The sequence below is a fragment of the Fringilla coelebs genome (assembly GCF_963513975.1).
Source record: "Fringilla coelebs genome assembly, chromosome: 2".
Lineage (NCBI taxonomy): Eukaryota > Metazoa > Chordata > Aves > Passeriformes > Fringillidae > Fringilla > Fringilla coelebs.
In genome coordinates, this window is record NC_140029.1 from 9,449,177 (window position 1) to 9,473,407 (window position 24,231).

A 24,231-nucleotide genomic window follows, 5' to 3' on the forward strand; every position below is an offset into this window, starting at 1 on the left:
AGGTTTTTCCTTCACCAATTCCTACAGAGTCACTCTAAAAAGGGAAGGCATTTGGGATTGCCTTGTCTAACTAAAAACCTCTTTGTTGCTCACTTTTTAAAAAAATTTTGGTCACGCTCCTTTCAGCCCAGTCTGAGATGGAGGCACACCTCAGAGATTGGCAATTCTTACATGTTTTGTGAAGACTGATGGTTTTATTCAGCAAAAAAGACCCAATAAAATCTTCATTAGTTCTGCCTCTCACAAAATGCTTTGCTGAGTGAAGAGACCTTTAGAGAGAATTAGAGCTCTAATCTGTCATTTTGATCATCCTCGTTTTCCATTAAACAGAGCAATTTGCAAGATTAAATGCAAAGGAATGTCTTACTAGTCCTCATTATTTGGACTTTATCTGTTTCTGATACCTAAAATCTGATATAAAAATATACACCCTTTGTCTGTTTAACTGGTAAGTGGTTGTATGTTCTTCTTGCATATTCTAAAAATATTTATTCATCCCCAAGTAGAATAAATAGGTCAACATTCACAGTTCAAATCACAGTTCCTCTGGATTCAGATTTCAGCAAGGAAGGGCAGTATGAGTGGCAGTTTCTTCAAATTACTTTAATTATTTCACATATCACTGTCATTTCTTGTTGCTGAATTACTGTCAAATAAACTACCCTAAGGATCAATTTAACTGCCCCCTTTTTATCCTTTGGAATACTTTCTGAAGGATTTTCTCTGTGCTTTTAGAGATTCCTGGATAAGAGAGAACTACTTCTGATCTAATAGAAGACTCAGAATCTCTCCAGACATCTTTGACCTGTGTTTAGAACATGGACAGGCAGGACCAGAGCCTCAGATCTTGCTTTTACTAAAACATATTTTCTAATAAAGCTTTCTCCTGTGAAGCTGAAGAAAACAGACTGAAGATGGCTTTCTGATTCTGCATCTTGTTTTACACTGGCCATGGCTCCCAGATTGATCTGAACAATCTAGGAGCCATTTAATGTTAAACATATTTGCCTTTTTTATTAAATGGAAAAAACCTAATGATGATATTCCAGTTTTTTGGCCTGAAAGCTGGGAGGATAATCAGATCAGTGGATAGTCAAGGAGCCTTCAGCTCTGAAAGTCTGGAGAAGTTGGAAGTGATTCTGATATTGAGATGTGGTGGGGATTTATATAAGACAGTACTCTTCTGTCTGATGACAATAATACAGTAGTGAGAAGTTTGCTGTGAAGCTTTTTTATTCATCATCTGATAGTGCTAAGGTGAATACAATGTGAATTGTACAGATTACTGCACAATTTCTGTACTGTAAAATTTCTGTAGAACTAAAATCACTCTTAATGTGTTCAAATGATAAAGAGAATGACAAGACATAATCTATACCCTAGAATTAGGTATAAATGATTCTGTCATTCTTTATCATCAAAAGACTCAACAAACTACACCTGCTCCTTTACCATAGGTATTCACTTTAGGGATGATTATTAGTTGACCAAGAAAAAAACTCTCATTAATCTAGACTAAGCTGATGAGAGGAAGGAGAAGAGACCATTATCTAATGGTGTTTGATAATGAGCCATCATAGTGGTGGCAATAATAAGCATTTGGATATAATAGTTTGCAGAAGAGGAAGAGAGGTCTAGCCAAATTATTTCAGCAAGTTCAGGATTCTTTTAATGCTGAACTTGACTCTTCTATGCACAGGCTAAATCTCAGTTTAAATTTGTTTTTTAAAGATTTGGTTAAATTGATAAAAATTTTGTATGGACATAAATCAAGGGAAAACAGATCAGTGTTCTTTGATACTAATTCTCTTGTGGAGTGGTAACTTTGTCAGTGAGAGCTGGAGCAAGAAGCAGAGACAGGAATCTAAAAATCAATTCTGCCTTGAAAGAATTAGCATCAAAGGACCAGAGAAACTATGTAGGAGTGCTCCCCACTCTGTATTGAAAAAGAAGAGAAAATTTAATTCTTTGATAAGGTAATCTTCTCTTTTAATTTTTTGCTTTTTTTTTTGGTTGTGGTTTTCCATTAAGTACAACCATGTTACCATAAAACAGATTCAAATAGCCTTCCCAAAGAAAGCCCTCCAGATGCTTTTGCTCTTAGTGCTTGCAATGCCACGTTCTAGCACATTTTTAGTGATCTACATATGGATAACTATAATTTGAATCCTCTAAGAGAGACAAAAAGACCCCTTAACATCCTTCCCCAGCAAAAGCAACAAAGGCTTTTCACTCTCCTTTTTCCTGCTAGGTTTCTTGACCTATTAAAAATAAGCTTTTTTTCTTTTTTTATACTTTGCAGTTCTTATTTGCACAATCCATGTTTGCAGCTCCTCATATCTGCCTTTTAAAACATAAATAATTTCAGTCCTTCTGCACTTTCAAGAGATGAAGTAATCCAAGGCAAACCATTTTGAGTTAATCTGAACTGATGTCTGAGGTTCTGTGTACCTGCTGTGCGTGCTGTTCTCCCTCCTTTATGCTCCTACTCTGAAGGCAAGAACAAGGTGGCTGTCCTGGTTTAGGGCAAATTTTGGGAGTGGCCCATAACACTCAAAGTCTAAGTGCTGGAATCTTGTCAACCTCATTTTACCACTTAAATTAGAGCACAGGAAGGATCAGAGCAGGAACACATCTTCCCCCACTCAGTAAAATGCACCATGAATTATTAGCGCGGTGGCTGGCAGCTCCCAGCAGCACTCAGCAGTGTTAGTGCCTGCTCTAGTTCTGTGTAGGCCCTGTCTGTGATTCACATGGAGGCCCAGAAGAGTGACCAGGCTGTTTTTATTTCAGTGCACTCCATCTTTACTTTAAGAAACTCAGGGTACCCATGTCTGTATCTCCCGTCACTGTCCAGGGAGCTGTTGGGGTGGCACCCATGGCAGGGAACACCTGGGGTGACAGAGGGGACAAGCTGGACAGCCCCGAGCCTGAGCCCCAAGGTGGGCACTGGCTCCGGTATCTCCTTAGGGGTAAATCCCATCCTGGGGTGCGCTGGGAGGAGTGTGGCCAGCACATGGAGGGAAGGGGTCCTCCCCCTCCTCTTGGCCTGGTGACACATCTGCAGCGTCCAGTTCTGGGCTCCTCAGAGCAAGAAAGACAAGGAGCTCTTGGAGAGGGCGCAGCAGAGGCGAGGAGGGGTCTGGAGCATCTCTATGAGCAGAGACTGCAGGAGCTGGGCCTGGTCAGTCTGGAGAGGAGAAAACTTAGAGCGGACCTCATTTATGCATAAAAATATCTCAAAGTGGGTGCCAAGAGGGCGGTCACAGACTCTCCAGTGGTACACACACAGCGACAGATCGAGGAGGAACGGCCATAACTAACACAAAAGAAGTTCCACCTCAACATGAGGAAGAACTTTATGTTGAAGGTGCCGGAGCACTGAAACAGGCTGCCAGGGAGGGCAGGAAATCCCCCTGTTTGGAGACACTGAAACTCCACCTGAACACGCTCCTGTGCCACCTGCTCCGGGCCGGGCCGGGCCGAGCCGAGCCGAGCAGAGACGGGACGAGACGGAACGGGACGAGACGAGACGAGACGGGACGGGACGGGACGGGCCGAGCCGAGCCGAGCCCAACCCTGCCCAGCCGGACCGAGCCGAACCCAGCCGAGTTCACCCGAGCCCGGCCTCGCCTCCTGCTCCGATTGGTCGGTTTTGCCGCGTCCGTTGCTAAGCGGCCGTTGCTAGGCGGCCGCTGTGGGCCATGGCGGAGGGATGGCGGGACGTGTGCGGGGTGCGCATCTTCCCGGCCGAGCTGCGTTTCATCGACGCCATGCCGGGAAGCTCCTACCGCGCCTCGCTCACCGTGCAGAACCTGCGGGCGGGCGCCTGCCACCTGCGGCTGCTGCCGCCACGGGAGCCCCAGGTGAGGGCCGGCCGCGAGGGAGGCGGCGGGGCGTGCCCGCGGCCGCCTCTTTGCGAACGGCGGCCTCGCACCGCTCCAGCCTGCGGGAACAGCGGCAGAACGAAGAGAACCCTGAGCTTCCTGGTTCTCTGTTCTCCCGAGGCTGTGAGCAGTTTAGAGATAGCTTCCTTTTTTCCTTAAATCCATAGGTTCAGTAAAAATAATCAGGCTTTCTTTACTACATCAGCCATTAACAGTTGGACTTGATGATGCTGGAGGTCTTTTCCAGCCTTAGTGGTTCTGTGATCAAGTCCCTTGTTGGCAGCAAGTCCTGGCTTTGCACTCTCCAGAATTCATCCCGCAAGAAGCCCACGAGTTCCTCGTTAACTTCAGGGAACATTCTGTAAAAATGGGTCACTTTGCTGTGCTGTGAACACCAAATCTGGGAAGTGACAGCTCTCTTACCTCATTTCTGAGTTGCATACTTTTAAGTTTTTTTGTCTGGAATAGTCTCCTTGGGGTGCTTGCTCGCTGAGAGCTTTCTCAGAAAAGAGAAGGTTTAAGCTTTCTCAGAAAAGAGGATGTTTGCAATCTTTTCTCAAGATAGTAGGATTGCTATTAATAACATCTGATAAGTTCTGGAAAAGTCATTGCATTGCCAGGCTTTTTAAAGGCAAATGCATTTCTACGGTTCTAGCCCGTCAAGTCCTTGTAACCCATGTGGCTCCAGCAAAAGCCTGCTGTGGTTATTGGTTTATTGTTTGTAAATTATGCCAAAATTCAGATAAAAAGATTGGGTTGAACTGGCATCAGGGGTCGAACAGAAGCTGATCTTGCTTTTTGTTCATAGCAGCTTGAACTATGAATTATTCAGGATAGTCATCAATCTGATTTTCAGAGAATTGAAGTACCCTGAGTAATTTCACTATCTGAGTAGTGAGCCTTTCTTTTTGAGGGCAAGAGTAACAGCTTGATTCTTATTAAACTGGAGCTGAAGACTACAGTTTAATAGGAATGAGCTGGAAACTGTTGAGAGTGCTTGATTTGGTAGGGCTGTGCTTATTCTGTTTTGTTACTTTTCATCAGCCTTATCAATTTTTCATGTGCTCCAGAAGCAGAAAGGCAGAGTCAGTTTTAAAAAGAGAAAAGGGTACTGAATCATAGTTTTGTGGTGTTTCCCTCTGTGATTAACTCTTGCCTTTTGCTGTGTATTTTTATGGCACTGTACATGAGATGATCAAGATGACAGCTAGGGGACAAGATTCCACTTCACAAAGGTCTGTTGTGTTGCCCCTTCCAGAAAGGTCTGTTGTGTTGCCCCTTCTCATTCCAGAGACCTCGTGTTGCTGTCTGTGATTACAAGGCTCTGAAGTGTATGGCTCCTCTAAAATTCATTCTGGTGCATTACATGCATAGAGTGCAAGCACTGAAAAATAACCTTCCTTCAGCTGTCATAGTGCACAGCCAAGAAATGCCTTCCAAGGAAGGCAAAGAAGCTTACAAGCAGTTTTCCATAGGCTTCCTTGAATGTTCCTAGTACAAAATATTTATTTTGCCTTCTATAAAATGAATATGCTTGGATGTTTAATTCTTTGTAGAGAACAGATAGATTCTACACACCTCAGAATTAAAACATGGCTACTCTTTCAATATCAAGCCCATAATGTGCTTGCTCATGATGTGCATGACATAAATTTCCTTTAGCTGAGTATTTATACTGCTATGAGAATTCTAAAGGAATAGAAGGAGATACTTGGGCATCAGAAACAGTGAGTAGTAAATTATGTTTGCATATTTAAAACATAAACTGGAACAGAAGACTTAAAAAATACTTGAAGACTGTCTTTCAAAAATAAAACATATTTAAATTGGACGTAAAGAGCAGAAGCCCACTGTGCATAGGGTAATGTGAATTTTAAGGAGACTGAACCACCAGAGAAGCTCTAGATTTACTTTGAGGCTTTCCTAGGAATGTGGGAAATGCTGGATTTCTCTCTATGTGCTAGTGGGTTGTGCCTTCTGTTCAAGGAAAGGTGTAGGAGGTGTTTCATTTAAACAGATACTTGCTGACAACAAGTCCAGTATAATTTTTTTGAGAGAGGAAAGAGTGCTTTCCATCCTTCTGGATTTTTCTCTTTCATTTGACTCTCGGCACTGGAGGTGCCTTGGGCTTTTCAAGCAGATTTTCAATGAGCAGTGAGACTTTCTGTTGATGTCAATCAGACCTAGAGGAAACTTTTACCTTCTCCCCTTTTGTTGCTGCTTTAAACTGAGACTTAATCCTTATTATTTTCTCGGGCACTAAATATTTTCTTCACTGAGTAATAGCTGATTTAATTTTCTGTTGCTTCAGAAGGTTTTTTTTGCAACAGTAGGAAAAACTGGAGCTCTCTTGGAAGGACTAGAAAATCTGGCTCATTCATTCTGTCTTTCTCTTTTCCTGTAAAAAGTCTGAACAATAAATAGGGAGGTGAAATGATAAAATCCTGCATATAAGTTCATGGTAAGTTTTAAATCAATCTTTGTGTTCCTCTGAAAATAAACTACATGCATATCTTTCTTAATCTAGAAATGTGTAGCAATTAAAAAAAACTTTTTTTTTTTTTTTTTTTTTTAATTGCAGGTTAAATTGATTGTGGAAAATCCAGAAAGACTCCTTGCATCTGGACTTCAAGTTAAGGCTGTTGTGGAATATACTCCCCAGTGTGCAGAAGATTTTAAGGATAAATTAATTCTTTTAGTAGATGATGTCGTAGTTCATATCCCCATGCTTGGGTATGATATTTAAAAGTTCATGTGCTGCTGGTAATATTTGCAATTTAATCTTGTGGGAGGTTTACTTTTGCATGTCAGTTATGGTTTTGTAATTAGTCTGTCAATTGCATAGAAAACAAACAGTAAGTTTTCTTACAAAATTTTTCCTTGGATTTTTCCTTTTTTTTCAGAGCAGCCCACGGGTAAGAAATTCATTGGGGTTATATCCCTCTAAAATCATAGAGAGTCTGGATTTTTAGTTTTGCCTTATTCTAACTTTGTTATGATAATGTTGATAATTTTGAGTGCTGTATTATTAGACAAGTCAACAACTACTCTTAATGTCTTCTGTTCATACTGTATCACTGATATAGAAAACTTTACAGTAATTGTCCAAAACAGTTGCAAATCTGGATTATAGTGAAACATATCTTGCCTAATTCTAAAAATACAGTGCATGTTTTAGAGCAATGTCACTTGTTCAAGGATTTTTGAAAATTTTTACCAGACTAGTGTTGTGCAGGTTAAAGCCACTTAGGATGATAATGCTACTGGTGACGACTCCTTTCTGGAAAGGACTTGCAATAAAGTACTTCACATCTTCATGTTTAAGTGTTATTTGCAGGGGAAACATTGATAAGCTTTAATAATATTTTTTTGTGTGTGTGTGTTTGGAAAAGCAACTATACTTCATTTTTTTTTTTTTAAATCAGAGTTTTCCAAAATGTATTTTGTGTCATGAAAAAGCAGTAAATTCCAGCTTCATGGAAAAACCCCAACCAGCAAACAAAGGAAAAAAATAAACCTCACACTGTATTAAAACGCTAAACCCAGACCTTTTAACTTGATTACCTCCTTTTTGCAGGTCTGTATCTATTAGAAAATCTCATTGCATTTAGGATGTATACTTATTTCTGTCCATTTGAGAAAGGAGATACTTGTATCTCCAGAGAAGAAATTCTTCAGTTTCATTCTTCCAATAAAGCTTCTTGTAAGAATGTCTGGATACTTAATTGTTTTAAGTGCACTCTAACTTTGATAGCTGATTCCTTTTATTCCTTTTTTTTTTTTTTTTTTTTTTTGCCACATCCTGCTGGTCTAGCATCATGTCTTTCAAGAATTTATGAAACTATTTTTTGCATTACAATTAATTATCAAAGAGAATTAAAAAGTGTATTGAAATTCCTGAAAGCAAATTCTCTTGTGGCATTTCTTTATTGATTTTTTTTCTCTGTCACTTCCTTCCCCCTCCCCTCCCTTTTATGCAGTAGAGTATTTGGGCCGGGTCTACCTAGCTTGACCTATGATATTTATTTTTCTTCTCCATTATTTCTTCTCTACTGTATGTGACAGATCAGGAGATGGAATTGTTCCTGCAGGTTCCTATTTGTGGCTAAGAGGAGATAGACTGCTGTACTGATGTAAAATTCCAATTGATTTGAAACACAGTTTATGTGAGATCACAGGTGTCATTGTATTAAAAATTGGAGTCTTTAAAATACAAGTTTCCTGAAGCATGATCTTTCCATTATGGCTAAAAAGCACCCAGTACATTGATGTCATCTCACTGACTGAGGTTCTTAAATAAATAATAGATGCAGCTCATGGTTTGTGTCATTACCCACTTCTGTCTGCTGTTGAAGTCACATACAGTATGTATCAAACACAAAACTATAAACTGGTATTACTTCTCTGCTTTTAGTTCAGGCAGCTCATAATGAATTGTGGTGAATTATTTGGTGTTATTTTGTGATGCAACTAACTCAGGATAGTTTTACTTAAAATGCTGTAATTAAGTATTTAAAATGAAATTGAAATATGTGCATTCAATTTTGGATAATCATTTATAGCTATATTGTTTTAAATTTAGAATACTGAGTCATTAAACAGGCTGATAGATAAGTACCTCTCTCTTGGATCTTCCCTGTGAATGCTGTAGAGCTGAAGTGAGTTGCCAAAACCTGGATAGGAGAACTAGCACAAAAGGACAACTCCCTTCCACTGGAGTGCTTAATCAAATTTCTTTTAAAATGCAAAAGGATTTTTAAGTTTTGGGAAACATTATGTTGTCTTTTCTCTGCAGATTGATTCCATACTGTGATCTGGAAGTAGAGTCAGAGGTTGATTTTGGTGAAATGATTGCAAACAGTAAACTAGTTACTAAACATGTTAGTGTTTCTAACCGTGGAACAATTTCAGGTAAATATTTCATAAAAATATTTTACTTTACTGAAGAAAGTAATTTTATGCAAGTTAACACTTCAGTGACCAAGTAGCAATTAATTGGGATTTTGGGTTATGCAGGTGATGAGTATTGTAGCTGCAGGTGTTGTACATGGCCCACTGTTTTTTGTCGCCAGTTCTGTGTTTCCGTTTAGGAAAGAAAAAATACTTTAGAACTTTGAACATTTTATGAGTTCTCTACTTTTGAGTCCCGTTTAGAAGATGTAAAAATAATAGTTGCTCATTGCCTTAGTGTGCCCAGCATAGACAGCAGCAAATCACATCTGCTCTTGCTTTGTGCTTCTGTGATCCCCAGACCTGTCTCTTGAATAAACAACTACAAGTTCCCTGAACTTTCTGAGCTGAAGTCCTCTGTGATGGGAATTGAATTGTATTTGTTGCTAGAAGATAATGAGAGGCCTTTTATCTTGCTGCCATAGCTTTTGAAATCCCGCAGCTTTTACAACAGGCACATCCTTAAATTTCTGTCAGCAGCTATTCCAAGGAGAGAAAGAAACATGGACAAAGGAGTTTAAGAATGCTTATATGATCCAAATAACCTGTTTGACTGCCTTTTGCACTAGACAGAGTTGCAACACCTTTCTCCAGAGGCAGGGTAGCAACTATGCTGAGTTTCAAACAACAAATTTAAGGCAGTTAATTATTTTTGATCCTCATTGGTACAGCTGCTTGTTACATTAGAGGCTGTTTTCTTCTTTTCTTTAGGCCGAAGTTGTGGGAAAATTTCTCCCCTAGGTTTTCATATGCCAAATTGTACCAAGAGAAAATACATGATTACAGAAACACAGAATTGCAATATTAAAAAATAAAACCAACAAATTTCTGTTTAGATGAAGAAGAATCTTTTCAGAAGCAAATATTTGAATTTTTTTTTCCCATAAAGTAAATGGAGAAATTACTGTGGGTGTTTTTCCTAGCCAGTTCATCTTCAAGATGTAGTATGTTGCTTATATAATCAGGTCTTTCTCATATATGCTTACTTAATACTTTGAGCAATTATGAATATATATATATATATATATATATACACATTACAACTAAGTTTTATGATAATTACTTTTTTTCATATTGTGTAGGGAACTGTTTCTAGTTATAAAATCTGTTGCATGGTACATGCAGGCTGCATGGTGAAGTTTCATAGGATTGGATGAAAATTAGAAAGAAGGTGATGGTTAGTAAAGGTTGTCTTGGGGACAGACAAGGGAAGAGCAGCTGAATCTGTCTTTCTTTAGGCTCTGTAAATCATAACACAGCAGATCACAGTAAGGCAGCACACAAACTCTGTGAGCAGGAGGTGCTCTGTGCTGGCCTGAGACTCAAGGATTGCATTTCACCTGTCTTTCCATGCACTGAAGGAGTCTGGTCCTGCTTCTGATCTCAGAGATTATCTTTTATATTAAATCAAAGAGTGCATTTTTTGTAAATTGAAACAATTTCTTTGTTGTTGCTTAAATACAGGGTTTTTTCACATTTAAAAAAATATTTGTATAACCTAGAAATATTTACTGTTCTCTTCTGCAGTAATTTTTCTTGGGGGTGGACCAAATAATAGGAAGTGTTGTTACCCTGCAGTATGCACTTAACTTTTTGGCACCTGTAGCTTCTTAGAGCTTTGTATAACTTGCAGATGTTATTTACAGCTACTTCATGATACAGTCACTTTTCTTTGGAATGTTAGTACCTTTCCCGTTACAGTCACAGCTTAAAAAATGGAATTGGACATGTGGGTGTAATAATTAAAGAAAACCTGTCAATTATGATCTACTCTTTAGAAATAGCTTGTAAAAAGGTTAAGTCTACGTTTCCTGTTTTCATAGTAAGATTTGCATTATGTGTTGTATAATTTCAAGAGTGTAATAGAAGCATACAAATCTACTGCTTTATATTTTATAACATTCTGTTGATTGCTCTGGGTTTTTTTAGGTTCATTTAGAATATCATATGATGGGGTTGTCCTGCTTAACATAAAACCTTTAAAAGCAGTTGTAAAGCCAAAATGTGTAAGGAAAATTCGAGTGGATGTCTGCACAGATGTACCTGGAGTCATCAAAGAAATGATGAAGTGAGTGTATGACTGAAGAAATAGAGCTCTGTAAATTCTGTTTTTGTCTGTTATTAATTCAAATCTTTACTGTGAATGTTTATCTAAAAAATTAAGTTCCTATGTGTCAGTTGCTGTCTTTAATATTTAGTTTTATTCTATTAATTTGATTGTTACAGTATCTCTAAAGAAAAGTGATGCATATATTCTATACCTAGCTGTTAATAAAAATCTTTTATAATTTGTAATGATCTAGGATGTTTGCACATTTCTCAGAGTAAAAATAACAAGGAAATTTTGTATTTTTTACATTTCTGCACATCCTATGTACCTTAATTTTCTTACCTTCTGTAACTGCATGTTTTCTTTTAACTCTATGTGTTTCAGGAATCTCAGAAACATTCTGGTGTTATTTGGAGTATCTCATTTCCACTGGAGGGAATGTATTTGCAACACTGGAGTAGATTGCTTTTAAATACATATATTATAGAATCCTAGAATCCTGGCATGGTTTGGCTTGGAAGGGACTTTAATATCCTGTATTTCCAGCCCCTCTGCCATGGGCAGGGACTTTCCACCAGACCAGGTTGCTCAGAGCCCTATCCAGTCTGTCCCTGAACACTTCCAGTGGTAGGGAGTCCACAATCTCTCTGGGCAGTGTGGGAATAGGGAGTGGTTGATTTGTTGGGTGTTTTGTTTTGGTGATTTTTGGAATCATCAAGATCAAGCTTCCAGGCAGAAATAGCTGCAGTTCTTTCATGCTTATTCAGATGAACTTCTAGCTCCTGTTCCCTACAAGAAAATTAGGTATTATATGCTAAAATTGGTATTTAGATGCAAAGACTCTGAGGGATAAAAGCAGTGTATGTTGTCTGTGGACACCTCCTGATTCTTTGCAGTTGTTATTCCTATAGTTTCCAACATTAAAAAAGTCAGAAAACCAAATCAAACCCAAAACTCCATCATGTAATGTGTGATTTTTCCTGATTGGTGATATTCCTGTTAGGGCATTGTCTAGGACATGCTCACTGGCCCTGCTCTCCCACTTAGTTTATCTATAGAAAGCCAGTGATTTGAATGCTTGCATTGGGCAATTTTTTCTTTTTGGCACAGATTCTAATCCAAAACAAACTAACCAAACTGATTATTTCTAACTCTTCTCTACATTGCCTGTTGCTGCTCTTACTGGCAGAGTGGATTTGGAAAACCGTGGCTTGGCTGAAGTATGGGTCAAAGGTGTTGTGGTTGAACAAGTTCTTAAAGTTCTTGGAGTGAATTGTGGAAAAGTACTGAAGTGCATTAACTTTGGACCTCTTTACTTTGGGACTTCAAAGACAGAACAAATATATTTATACAATGAAAGCCCTGAGAGTATGGATTGGGTAGCAGTACTGGAAGACAATGCCATTGGAGGAGAGGTGGTAAGAAACTGCTCTGGTTCTTCTTTTAGCTAAAAACTTGTTTTCATTTCTGCTTTTGCATTTTTTATTTCTCGACATTTGTCTTCTAGTATTGTTTACTATGTGATAATATTTCCTGGTCAATAGGCTTTCTGAAACGTCCAACCAACATGTTTTTTATTTCAATTTAACCCTAGAATTGAGTTTTTAGTTATTATTTACTAGGAGTTACCAAAATAAAATTTGAGCTCTAAGATATTAAAAATCTGTGATTTCACTTGTTTTTCTGAGACAGTGAAATAATCTGAGAATCATGTTTAAAAGAGAATTCAAGACATTGACATGAAATTGATTTAAAAATTGGTTAATGAGCCATGTGCTGTGTAGCTATGTGATTGCCATTTTCTGTGTTACGTCTTTCTATTTGTTATATGTGAAAATGTATGTGTAGAAATAAAAAAAAACACAAAAGGAAAGCAAAATAAGCTGAACTATTCAATATTTTGATTTTTTTTTTTAGGGGACAGATCTTCAGGGGAGTACAGATGCTGTTTTACATGACTTAAGCCTGAAAACTGAAGATATAGATGTTTCCACCTTGATCTTGTGTTCTCCCAATCAAGGAACTTTGGAGCCTTATGAAAAGTCTTTGATTACAATCTGCTTTAGTCCAGAGTGAGTGAGTGATGCCAATTAAATGCACACACATACACAAGCTGGTTGGTCTACACTGTTTTGCAAGAGCTGTGTTAGAGAAAATTTTGAATTAATATGTCTGCAAATTATTTCTAAGTAACTTCTTATGTATTTTTGTGTGTTAAAAGAAGTTTCTTGTTGTGATTCTGCAAATAAGAAAGCAAAGCCTGAGGTGTTTATATGATTTTATGTTTTATAATACCCTAAGGGCATATTTGAACCAAGAATTGGTTAAGACGATTTTGTGAGAATAAGAACTTTATTTGATTTTGCTGCCTATTAAGCATCAAGAGAGTGAAACACTTCAGAGAGCTGTTGTCTCATAAAAAAAAAATCCAACCCAAAACAAAAGCCAAAACTAAACATAAAGAAACATTTCTCCTTAGATGAGGAAAAGAAAAAGCAAATGCTCTTTTGCCATTTTTCCTTACTTAAATTCAATACAAGTAGTTATTTTGCATGTGATATTAGTTTAGAAAACTGTTGAAGACTGGAAAAGATATCAAATTACCAATATAATAAGCACACAAATATTGATTGGCTTAAATTTGTTATTATTTGCATTTTCTGAAAGGAAGTATAAAGATAATTTGTTCAAGCTGTTACTGACAAGAAAGAAGCCAGACTGGATGTTCAAAAATATGTCTTGATTTTATTGTGGGTTGGGTTTGGAGGTTAATTTTTTTTTTACCATCTTTTAATTTGAGATTTTGACTCTTCCAGAAAATTTGAAAGAGACCTGGAAGTGACTGACGCATCACCGGTTCAAGATTATGTCGTGTTTCTGAGATTTGAAACTGCTGGGAAGAGAGGTGGCTGTCTGCAGAACCTCTGTGGTGGGGCCACAGCAACCACAAGTATGTTAAAAATGGATAGTCACCATCAGAAATGCATATGAGGATGACAAAACTGTGTATCTTGACTTTTTAAACTTAAAAAAAAAATCTTGGTTGTTTTATTAGTTTTATGGTAAACCTGTTTTGTTTGTTTATATCAAGACAAATAAATAAACTGGCATCTTGAATGCTTCAGCAGTAAAACCTCTGAACAGTGAGTAGAGAGGAAGGATTTATGTGTGTCGTTAATGAACACCTATCACTTTATTATAAATTATAATAATTATAAATGCAAATATTTGAAGGAAATAAAACACCCCCAAGTCACTAACACTTTTGTAATACCACTTTTGTGCATTTTCAAGTCCATGTTTGTTCATCCTCAACTTTCTTTCTGAGGGAATGCATTATTTAACAGCTATTAGAAGTAAAGATCTCTGTGTTAGGTTTATAAAAACTGCATTATAAAACCTACTGGTTTGTAGTATTATTTTGTGACTGTACAATTACAGCATGAATTTCCTGTTAGTGAGATCATGGGTGTGAGAGGAATTTTGTTTGTTTGCTTGTTTTTGTGTTTGTCTAATGCAGGTAGTCATTCTCGTTACGTGGACTTAGCTTTGATGGGTTCTGGCTTTCCTGTGATGCTAAGGTTTAAGCCAGGAACAGTAATTAATTTTGAGGACTGTTATTTGGGTGAACAATCACAAGTTGCATGTGCAATGAAAAATGAATCCGAGTTCCTTCCAGTAACGTTCAGTTTCCGCAAGACTGCTCACTTCAATGTTTCTCCTGCAAGAGGACAACTTAATAAAAAATCTGAAAAGGTAACTCCCACTTTCTCTGAGGTTATGTAACTGTGCAGATTATTTTACAGTGGTTAGCCGTGGAATTTCTTGAAAGTAAACCAAAGGAATTTCATTTCAGTAGCGATGGCTTTTAATATCAGCCAAATAGATTTTTTTAATAGTCTCCTAATGTTCTGTACCTACTCCAGGAAGCAACAAATATTGTTTTAAATCAGGAAAAAAGATTGGAGTACTAAGGCAACTTTACAAGGGTTTTTAATATCTGTAATTTTTTTTTATTTTACTGATTTGAGAAAATTGATTTATATGCAAATATTTTTGAAGAATACTTTTAAATTGTTTCAGTAAATCACAAATACTCAAGTAAGATAAAGTTTTTTTTTTAATGGAAAAAATTTGGCAAACAGTAAGTCAAATATGTAAACATTTATAATTTCCCAAAACAGTAAGTCAGGGCACAAGATTTCTCTCAGAGGTGAAAAAATGAGACTTTGTTGTGTTTTGATGTGTTTCGATTTTTATGTTTCCTTATATTGGCAATTTTAATGTGCCTCTTGGCATATTCTGCAAGCCCTGTTTTGAATACCTGTCTTGGAGGTTAGTGGGGAGAGAAGGGACTCAGAGACTCAATTGTATAGATAATTACACAAAACTTGACTCTTTATTGTCTCATATGTCTCATAATGAGTTTTCTTTTCCAGGAAGTGATGATTTCATTTTCTCCACATCAAACAGGAACATTTGAGATGAAGCAAATTATTGATATCATTGGTACAGGAGTAGATAAAAATAATGTAGATGTTTTGAAGACAAAACCCTTTCATCAAATATATTTGACCTTACATGGTGTGTGCAAATCTAAACGAACAAACATTGTATTCACAATTAATCCTGGTAAGATGCTAAAAACATAAGTGACAAGTGATAAAATGCACGTTTTTAGCCTTTTAAAAGTGATTTTTTTACGATTTTTAGTTTGCTTGTGAAAAGTAGTATTTCATTGGGACTGGAGGGAATGCTCAGTTGTATGACATATGTCCTATAAGACTGCAAAAGAAAAGCTAAAATAATGGTAAAAATGCTATCAAAAATTGAACTAATAAAGCACAAGTTTAACCATGTGATTATCTGACATTTATAAGGTTTAGTTTTTGCAAGCGATGCCACTGCACAGTGCTAAGATGCTTCAGAGTAAATTGAGAGATATGTAAAGCACAGGAAGAACTAGGAAAGATAACAGAATATTCTTCATTGATTCAAAGTTCATTGATTCAAAGTTACTGCTGCCAGATGAATTTGCCAGTTCATACAGCCTGCTACACCTCCTGTGTCCACAGACTTCCCATCCTGTGAAGCCTGTGCCAGCATGAAGAGTCTTTCAGGATATCCAATAATTAGCCTATGATTTGTTCTTTGTGTTCCAAACGTTTTCCACAAACAGCCACTTTGTGGTAGATTTGACTAAGCTGTCACTGGATTATAAACCTGTCATGGCAAACATTATTTTTTTTTTGACATCAAATGTGCTGCAGCCTCTGCAGCACCAGTGCAATCTCCTAACCTGTGCACTGGTGCATGTGGTGGCTGCGTGTAGGTCAGGAGGGGAACTTGAATTCTCTGTACCTGCTGCCAGCTTGAGATGTACTCCCTCATGAGAAACATTTTTTCCATTGTGGGGGAGTAAAAAGTGAAAGTTACTGTAAAGTCATGGTAAAATGCTGTTCTGCCTCCAGGTACTGGAATGTTTGGTTAACCAGTGGGCATTCCTGCTGCTTTCAGGAAGGTATTTGCAATCCATGGCTATCAGCCATGGTTTGATGAGAAACTGAAGTTTGGCAATTTCTTTGTTTTATTTTTGAAATCCAGAGCTCCTTTAGTTTTCCTGCTTCAGAAACTCAATTAGAAGAAGTGGGTTTTTTGGATCAAAAATTTAATGAGCTATTCAAGTTTTTCAGGCTTTCTACATGCTCTTGTCTACCATTTGCTCTGTTAATGTCCTATTCTGGTCCCATTTGCAGGTTTATAAAAACTTTACAAAGGATATCTAGGTTTTGCTTTTAAGCTTCACTGAAGTGTGGAGGAAATGATTTTGGTTTTTTTAGCTCCTTTTCTAGATGATTCTATATCTTCCTGTTACCTTCTCCCAGTGTCTGTGGATGAGTATGTGTAGTTGTTTCTCTGTATTCAGGTGAAGCTAGGGGAGGGACTGGAATGAAGCTTCTTGCAAACTATGCCTTTTGGGCCAGTGAAAGTTGTAATTACTCTTATGACTTAGAAGATGAAATGTAATTTTTGATTTATTGTTGTTGGGTTAAAGTAAGACTAAAGTGGGTAAAAAAATATGTTTCATGATTTTTTTTTTTTTTTTTTTTTTGCAGGTGAGGGAGGAAAGGGCAATTGAAGTTTGACTTTATTTCTGCCATAGTTTTCTCTTTAATGTTCATGAATTTGTACTTTTCTAAAACTAGAGTGAAAAAGATCTGAGCTGTCTTTTTAGTAGTTCTAGCTTGGGAGGTTTTGTCAAAATTCATGCCTCTGTTTGCAGCCCTTAAGGAAAGCTTTAGGACACTGTGATTGGTGTTGTGACAGGCAGCTCTGAGTGTCTGATGATGTGTCTGTGCAAGACACAGCATCACAGCTGGACACAGCTGGTTTGAGCTCTGCTGTTTGTTTCTGTGATCCAGGCCAAGGGAAGCAATGATGATCAGGCTCTTGGCATGATGTGAATGGCTTCTTCCCTCTTGTCTGAGGAAAACACTTTGGGATGGGTCACTGACTGTTGTGCTGCTGGGTAGACCATTGTAAATTAGATATATTTTCCAAAACATTGAATTTTTTTTAGGAAATTATAATTTAAGTTTGTTTTATTTGAATTTTAAGGTCTAACACCCTTGATTACCAATGAAACTGGACAGTTTGTAGTTCGTGGCACAGGACAGCTCAGTGAAACAGCACCTATGGCAATCCTTAAATCAACCCAAACACAAATTCATACTCACCGGAAAAACAGGAATTGTGAGGATGACGCACTTGTAGCCTTTCCTAATGATCGTGCAGCCAGCCTTAGGCCTAGTGAATGGAATAAAAAGTACAGGTAAAAATTATGGGAATCTAATATTTAAATCCACACATTTATATATATCATAGAGTAGATCAAGATTGGTTACTCATATGACAGTTCTCTGGGTTGTTTCAGGCTGAAAGTACTTTAAAATTAATTGCATTATTGAGTGTCTTGCACATAAATTTATTGAGTTTTCTTATGTGAAACTACAAATGTAGCTATTACACTTGCAATATTTCATTTTTATAGTTGCCTTTACAAAGTCAAATATTAATAATGAGCAGGGATTAAAAGAATGTTTGGAATGAATTATATATATATATATATCAAAATCAATTATGTTTTCATTCTAACGAGACCCAGTATCATTATACATGTGTAATGAAAGTAAAATTATCTTTAAATATTTAGGACTATTTTCACAAAGACTGTGAGATATAATTATGTAGACCCAGAATTTGCTTATTCTGACACTGAACGACTGTTTAGAGAAGAAAATAAGAAACACTATCTACGCTTCATTTCCCGTTTGAGACAGCGTCGTTTAGAGAGAGAGGCTGCTAGGTAAGACTGGATTTAAAGGGTAGATAAATACTTTAGGCTCATACACAAAATACGTGAATATATGTGCAGAATTAACCTCATGGCACTGATCATATACCTAAATTTGTCTCATACCAATATGCTTATGATCTTAGGACTTTCATTTATAATGCATTCAAAACCGGGTTTTTTCAAGTATTCAGACACATAGAGATCACTTCCTAGGTGAAATGTAGGGATAGAGGCAAGGCATTTGAAATTAGCTTAAAGTGAACGTAAATTAAAGTGTCAAGTTTTGAGAATACTTGGTTATGTTTAATAGGTAAAAACTTAACACTGACTGTTTTGGATTCTCTTTATATAATAAATACGTATTTCCAACTAGGATTTCTAGCTCACCCCAAGTGACAGATTCAATATGTGAATTATTACATATTGTGTGGACTGAAGCAGATGCAATCCTTTAATTTGACTGGTCCTCAAGACTTATCTTAAAATAAAAACCAGAATAATAGAAGTATTTTCAGGGCATTTTCTGTGCTTGAGGGGTTTTTAAATAATGAAATATTCCTCCTTAAAATATTAATTGTTTTGTTTAAAAATATTAAATAATTTAATGTGTAGATCATGGAATGCTCAAACTTTAAGATTTCCACATTTTTTTTCCTTCCCTGTAGGCGGTTTTATATTTATAACAATCCTGTGAGCTTAGGCATTAAACCAGCTGAAGGTCTTAAGTCACCAAACATCTCAATCCCAGATTTTGCCATGGAGAAGCCACAGCCCAAAATGCTTCCTGTAGAGGACAATTGCATGTTAACTAGTCGAAAATTGTCAGCAATTGTTTCTAAATCTACAAACAAAGGAGTAAGTTAAATGCTTGAGTAGTATGTGAGCATAATGTGCTTACCAAATAAGAAATCATAAGAATTTTGATCCTGCTCTGAGGAAGTGCCTTGTGCTTATCACAGGTTTGGAGCTGGCTTAGTCCTATGCCATCTTCTGCCCAGGAGAAGGAAGATTGTAGTCTAACTTTGACACACAAACAGCTTCATCACATATTCATTGGTAAGATTTTTAATTTGGGTGCTAAATGCATATAGTTGTTACAACAGCACTTATGTATAGCGACACATTTTATGATTATAGTTGTTCACCCTAAACAGAAAACAGTTTAATTTGGTAGGCAGCTTGAGACCTACAATAGCATTTCACTAAAGCTTTGTAATTCTCAGCAAATACCAAGATATGATTAGGTATCAATGTGTAAAAGAAGAGCTTCCTTTGAAGGCTGCTCATATCACAACCTCTTACTGAGAAATGGTGTGGGAGTTGCTTATCCCCTTAGGCCATGTTAGTGGGTAGTACCTGGACCAGCATTAATAACAGCATGATTCATGGAAGTGCTCAGAATATTTCTGGGAATTAACAGTGAAGATTGATGCACCCAAAAGCTAAAACTTCAGGATTCTTCATCAAAATAATTTCAGGACAGTTCTGTCATGGGGAATAACACCTTCTCTAACTTCTTAGTGACTTATTAACAACACTTGTTACTGCTACAGGTCTATTTTTAAGTCAGCTTTACTTCAGTAAATTTTTTTTGCAGCAAAAAGAGAATTTTCAGCACTTCCTGGGCTTTTTAAAATTTTCAGTCAAGCCAGAACTTGAATAGTGTAGCTGTGTAAACTGATATACTTGGGAAAAGAAAGAATAAGATAAACATCATAATACAAAAAGTACTGAGAGTTTTGTAAGAGGTTTGATTGGTACCATTAGCACTCAAGTTAATAGACCAGCCTAAAAACTGGTGACAGCAGTAAACTAAGTGAAGTAATTCAGTGACCATCACATGACATGAATTATCAAACCAAATGGTGGCACATCAGGCAGCAAACCAACAGGTTGCATACATAAACTTTCAAGTGAATTGGTGATAATTTGTTCTTTTAAATATCTGCCTAAAAAAAAGAAGTATCTATGTTTATTATTAGTCCTGTTAGTAGTGAGCACACTGATCTCCTGTTTTACCAGTTGACTAAAACAAGCACAATTAAAAAATAAATGTTGCTGGCTTTTGGCTTCTACGGCTGCAAACACTCACAGAACATGGATGATATTTACTTCCACATTTTATAATTTGTTCCACCACAGGATTTTTGTAGCTGGCTAAGTTTGTAATTTGACGAACTATAACGTTTGGTCATAGTATTTTAATAGCTATGTTTCCTTACATTAGCTTTTACCTTTTAATGCTGAGGATCTTATTTCCTATATAACTCAGGTCCTTCTACTATAGACTTTGGTGATGTTTGTGTGTATTCTACAACAACCAAAGAGCTTCACATCATCAATAACTTGTCAGTTCATATTTGGATACAAATTGAGATTGAAGTTGCAGAATTGCAGGAGACATCTCCATTGTCTCAGGTGGTGCCTCCTTTTACAAAAACTCATATTCCAATTGTGTTTGAGACAGTCCATGCTGGAATGTTTAAAAGGTAAGGTTTTTTATATTTGTCTTGATGTACACGTATTCTTAGCAATAGTAAATTTTTTTTTTTTTTAAATCACCTGGCTGGTTTTAAAGTGTCGTCATGATAATTCTTAATGGTGTAGACTCATCTATGGTGATGTTGCAATAATCAATGCAGTTTTATGTTGCAATTTTTTCCTAGTACAATACTGTTTATTGTTTTTGATTTTACACCACAAACAAAAATCTGTCCTGTGAAATCCTTATATAGCTAGAGGTGCATCAGGGAAAAAAGTTTACTATTATGGTGTATTTGCTAAGGGAAATTTTTATAGCAAATACTGTTCTCTTTCCAGCCTAGAATTCCATCACTTGCATCCATGCTCATATTGTTTGATGCAGATCATGGGAAAATGTATAAAAAACTGTTCTCTAGCCTGCTGGTATAAACTCTGTGTTTTCTGATGTTAAAATGATTGCGTGAGCCTGATCATCCTTTAGGATGATCTTCATTCTGATATGATTTAAAGAGTATGCAAAACAATTGCAAATTTTTCTCTTGTCAGTCTTGTGTTCACACTCAATTTTTAAGCATTTTCTTGCTAGTGGTTATATTTCAGGTAAATTTTACTCTGAATGTAACAGAGCAAATGCATAAAAATATTGAGAGATAAATATTTTTATGTTACAGCTCTTTCAGTTACAAAATAAACAACAAACACACTGGATATGTGCTGGTAGTTGCACATGCAAAGCCTATTGAACTTCAGCTGTCTAGGACAGAACTGATTGTGAGTCCTATTTCTGGCTGCCTAGCAGGGACAGAGTTTAGAAGAACTGTCAGGGTATGCAATCCCAGAAACCATCCTGCTGGCTTTAATTGGAAACCTGTAACTGAAGATACAAAATCTGCATTTACTATAACGCCAACCAGAGGTATGCTATGCAAATACAGCGTGTGTATGTATCTTATATGTCAACAGTATTAAATAAGACTAACATTTAGCTGATGCTATAAACTATATTTTTAGATTTCTGTCAATATCAGTGTGTCCCAAAAGCAGTATCAGGTCACAGCTTAGCACCACAGCAGCATTCTTTGTGTAAACCCTGCCCTGAATGGACGCTCAGTCCAGCTCCCTGCTTCCATGCCAACCAGAAGAGCTTGTGTAAACATTTTCCTCAGCACAGATTGCTGACATTTCAATAGTGGGGCAGCAACATCACACAGCTTATCAGGATAGGAAATTTTCCAAAAGACCTGAATGAAGCTGCTAAAAAGTTGATTTATGAGTGACATAAATGGCATTCAATCTGGAATTAGTCTGTATTGGCATCATGGAACAATATTTAGATGTGTGTATAGCTTTTACCTTCTCTTTGAAAAATAATATTCTGCAGGGATCTGTTGGAGCTCCATTATTAAAGAACAAACTGCTAACTGTATTGGAATTAGTGTGCTCTGATTCTTGAGAAAAGATATTTATGCTAATACAGATTCAGACTCAGTGGCAAGCAAAAAGGTGAATATGGTCTTTCCCCAAGTTGCTATTCTGCAAGGAAGATAGCCTGTCCTTTTTCTTTCTTTTCAATGTTGACTACTAGAGTAATTCATGGCTAAAAATACCAGTAAACTTTGAGTGTTTTACTGCAGGATACTAATAAATAGATTATGCAATGCTTATGAGAATCCAAGACCTAATTTCACTTAATTCATCCGACTGTTCAACACCTAAGAAATGTAGGCCTACATTCAGTAATAGAAGGTCATTTCACTTTTATGTGCCTATGTTATTTCTAATTCTACAATGTAATTTGACAGTTGTCCATGTGTGTGTTATAACATCTAAATTATGTACCTATATTTAGGGTTTGTGGAGCCTTATAGTGATTTGGAGTGTGAAGTTGTTTGGAATCCAGGGTACAGCGCTCCAGATACAGGAGAATTCACCTTGTGTGTGCGCAAAGGAAATCCAGTTAACTTGAAATGTTTTGCAAAGGTAACAATTCATGGGACAGCTTTAGAGAAGAAAAATGTGTGGATTTCTTTAAACAAGTAATACCTTAAAATCTGTTTTTTATTAGAATATTTTAATTTCATACAGCTTTTACTTAACATGTTTAACTAAAGAGTATGCTCATAGACATGATGGAGAAGGCAAGGCAAAGACAATTTACCTTTTCCTTGCTTTTGATGATATTCTTCCTTTGGGATCACAGCTTAGTGGTCCTCATATATTATGGTCTATTTATTTTGCTTGCCTAGTATGACTAAACAAATATTGAGAGGTGATACAACAGTTTTTCTATATATATATTATTTATTAAAGGAATAAAAATCTAGGTGTGTGTGGGAAGGTATGTTTTAGAGTTTCAAGGTAACAACAGACTCAATTTAATTTTGTGTTGTTATTTGAACATGTTATTTGAGAAGCAATATTCTGGGTAGTCTTCTAAATAGTGACATTCAGCTTTGCTTAGTTATTTGTTGTCTTACGTTGCATACCAGGGAGTAAGAAGAAGAAAAAGTTGTTGTTTTTTTTTTTTTTCCCCCCTACTCTATTCTACTGGCTATATGTTCTAGAAACTTTTATTGGGAGCCAAGAAAAAATTCCCCTTTTGTTTGATGAGCCTGTTTTCATTTCTGGGTTTTTTTCCCCAGTAGCTATTTTTCTTTTCTTCCTCTTCTTTTGAAGTCTTGGAAGTTTGCCATGTGTAAACCAGGATGTGTGTAAATTAGAATATTTGCAATTCTACTGCTATTAATATCTCTGAAATATCTTGTCCTGATCATGCATTTGGAGTTAATGAAGTTTGTGCTGTTAAAATGAAATATTTTTATTGGTCTTGAAATTAGTCCAGAAATAGCTGTAGGGTTGAGTCTGTTCAATCTGAATCTAGATAAGTTTAGTACATTGAGTAAATCTCTCACACTTAAGCTGTGTTTTCCTATTTGAATACTTCCAGTTTATGTATTTGCACAACTATTATGGCTCATTATGTGATAAAAAAATTAGGCTGAATTATTTATTTGTACTTAGGAATATATTATATGGTTTGCTTGTTTTATCTGTCTTTTTTTTTTAATAGTTTGGTACTACTAGAGTTCAGTTTGTGGCTCAAAGTCTCTCCTTTGCTCACAGTCCAATTGGTTTCACTACTTGTAAGACAGCCACTATTCTAAACACAGGATCCAACCATGCATACTTCCAAGTAAGAGAAAATTACTTCTAGCACACTTAATTCCCTGGGTTGAGGAGCGGAAATGAGTTAATTTTATCAGATCATGTTATGGTTTTGTGTTTTCAGTTATTAAATATGCACCTATTAAGGTTTTTGTGATGTTTTCTGGAGAAACAAGATTGATGTAAATAGGAATTCTGTCCCTCTGTCAAATTTGCACTGATGGGTAGATGGGACAAAAGACAAGCAAAGTGGTGATGGCCTAAATGATTCTGGCAGTTTCCTGAGAGCCAGGGGTGAGGGTAGACCCCCATACTGGGGTACCCTATGGAAAAGCATT

At 36.7% G+C, this 24,231-nt stretch overlaps 1 protein-coding gene across 1 annotated transcript in view; it reads left to right on the forward strand.

The window, feature by feature from the left end:
- Positions 1-3,704: 3,704 nt before the first annotated feature.
- Positions 3,705-24,231, forward strand: part of CFAP47 (cilia and flagella associated protein 47) — a gene marked incomplete at both ends in the record, with an annotated part of 261,624 nt that continues 241,097 nt past the window's right edge. The window contains 17 exons of the mRNA XM_084200984.1: positions 3,705-4,010; positions 6,469-6,620; positions 8,683-8,798; positions 10,767-10,905; positions 12,077-12,305; positions 12,805-12,959; positions 13,704-13,837; positions 14,408-14,643; positions 15,327-15,519; positions 17,506-17,719; positions 18,101-18,253; positions 18,910-19,099; positions 19,204-19,300; positions 20,517-20,733; positions 21,400-21,644; positions 22,578-22,708; positions 23,799-23,921. Of these exons, the coding sequence (XP_084057110.1) occupies positions 3,705-4,010; positions 6,469-6,620; positions 8,683-8,798; positions 10,767-10,905; positions 12,077-12,305; positions 12,805-12,959; positions 13,704-13,837; positions 14,408-14,643; positions 15,327-15,519; positions 17,506-17,719; positions 18,101-18,253; positions 18,910-19,099; positions 19,204-19,300; positions 20,517-20,733; positions 21,400-21,644; positions 22,578-22,708; positions 23,799-23,921 (3,030 nt within the window). The remainder of the gene's footprint in view (positions 4,011-6,468; positions 6,621-8,682; positions 8,799-10,766; positions 10,906-12,076; positions 12,306-12,804; positions 12,960-13,703; positions 13,838-14,407; positions 14,644-15,326; positions 15,520-17,505; positions 17,720-18,100; positions 18,254-18,909; positions 19,100-19,203; positions 19,301-20,516; positions 20,734-21,399; positions 21,645-22,577; positions 22,709-23,798; positions 23,922-24,231) is intronic.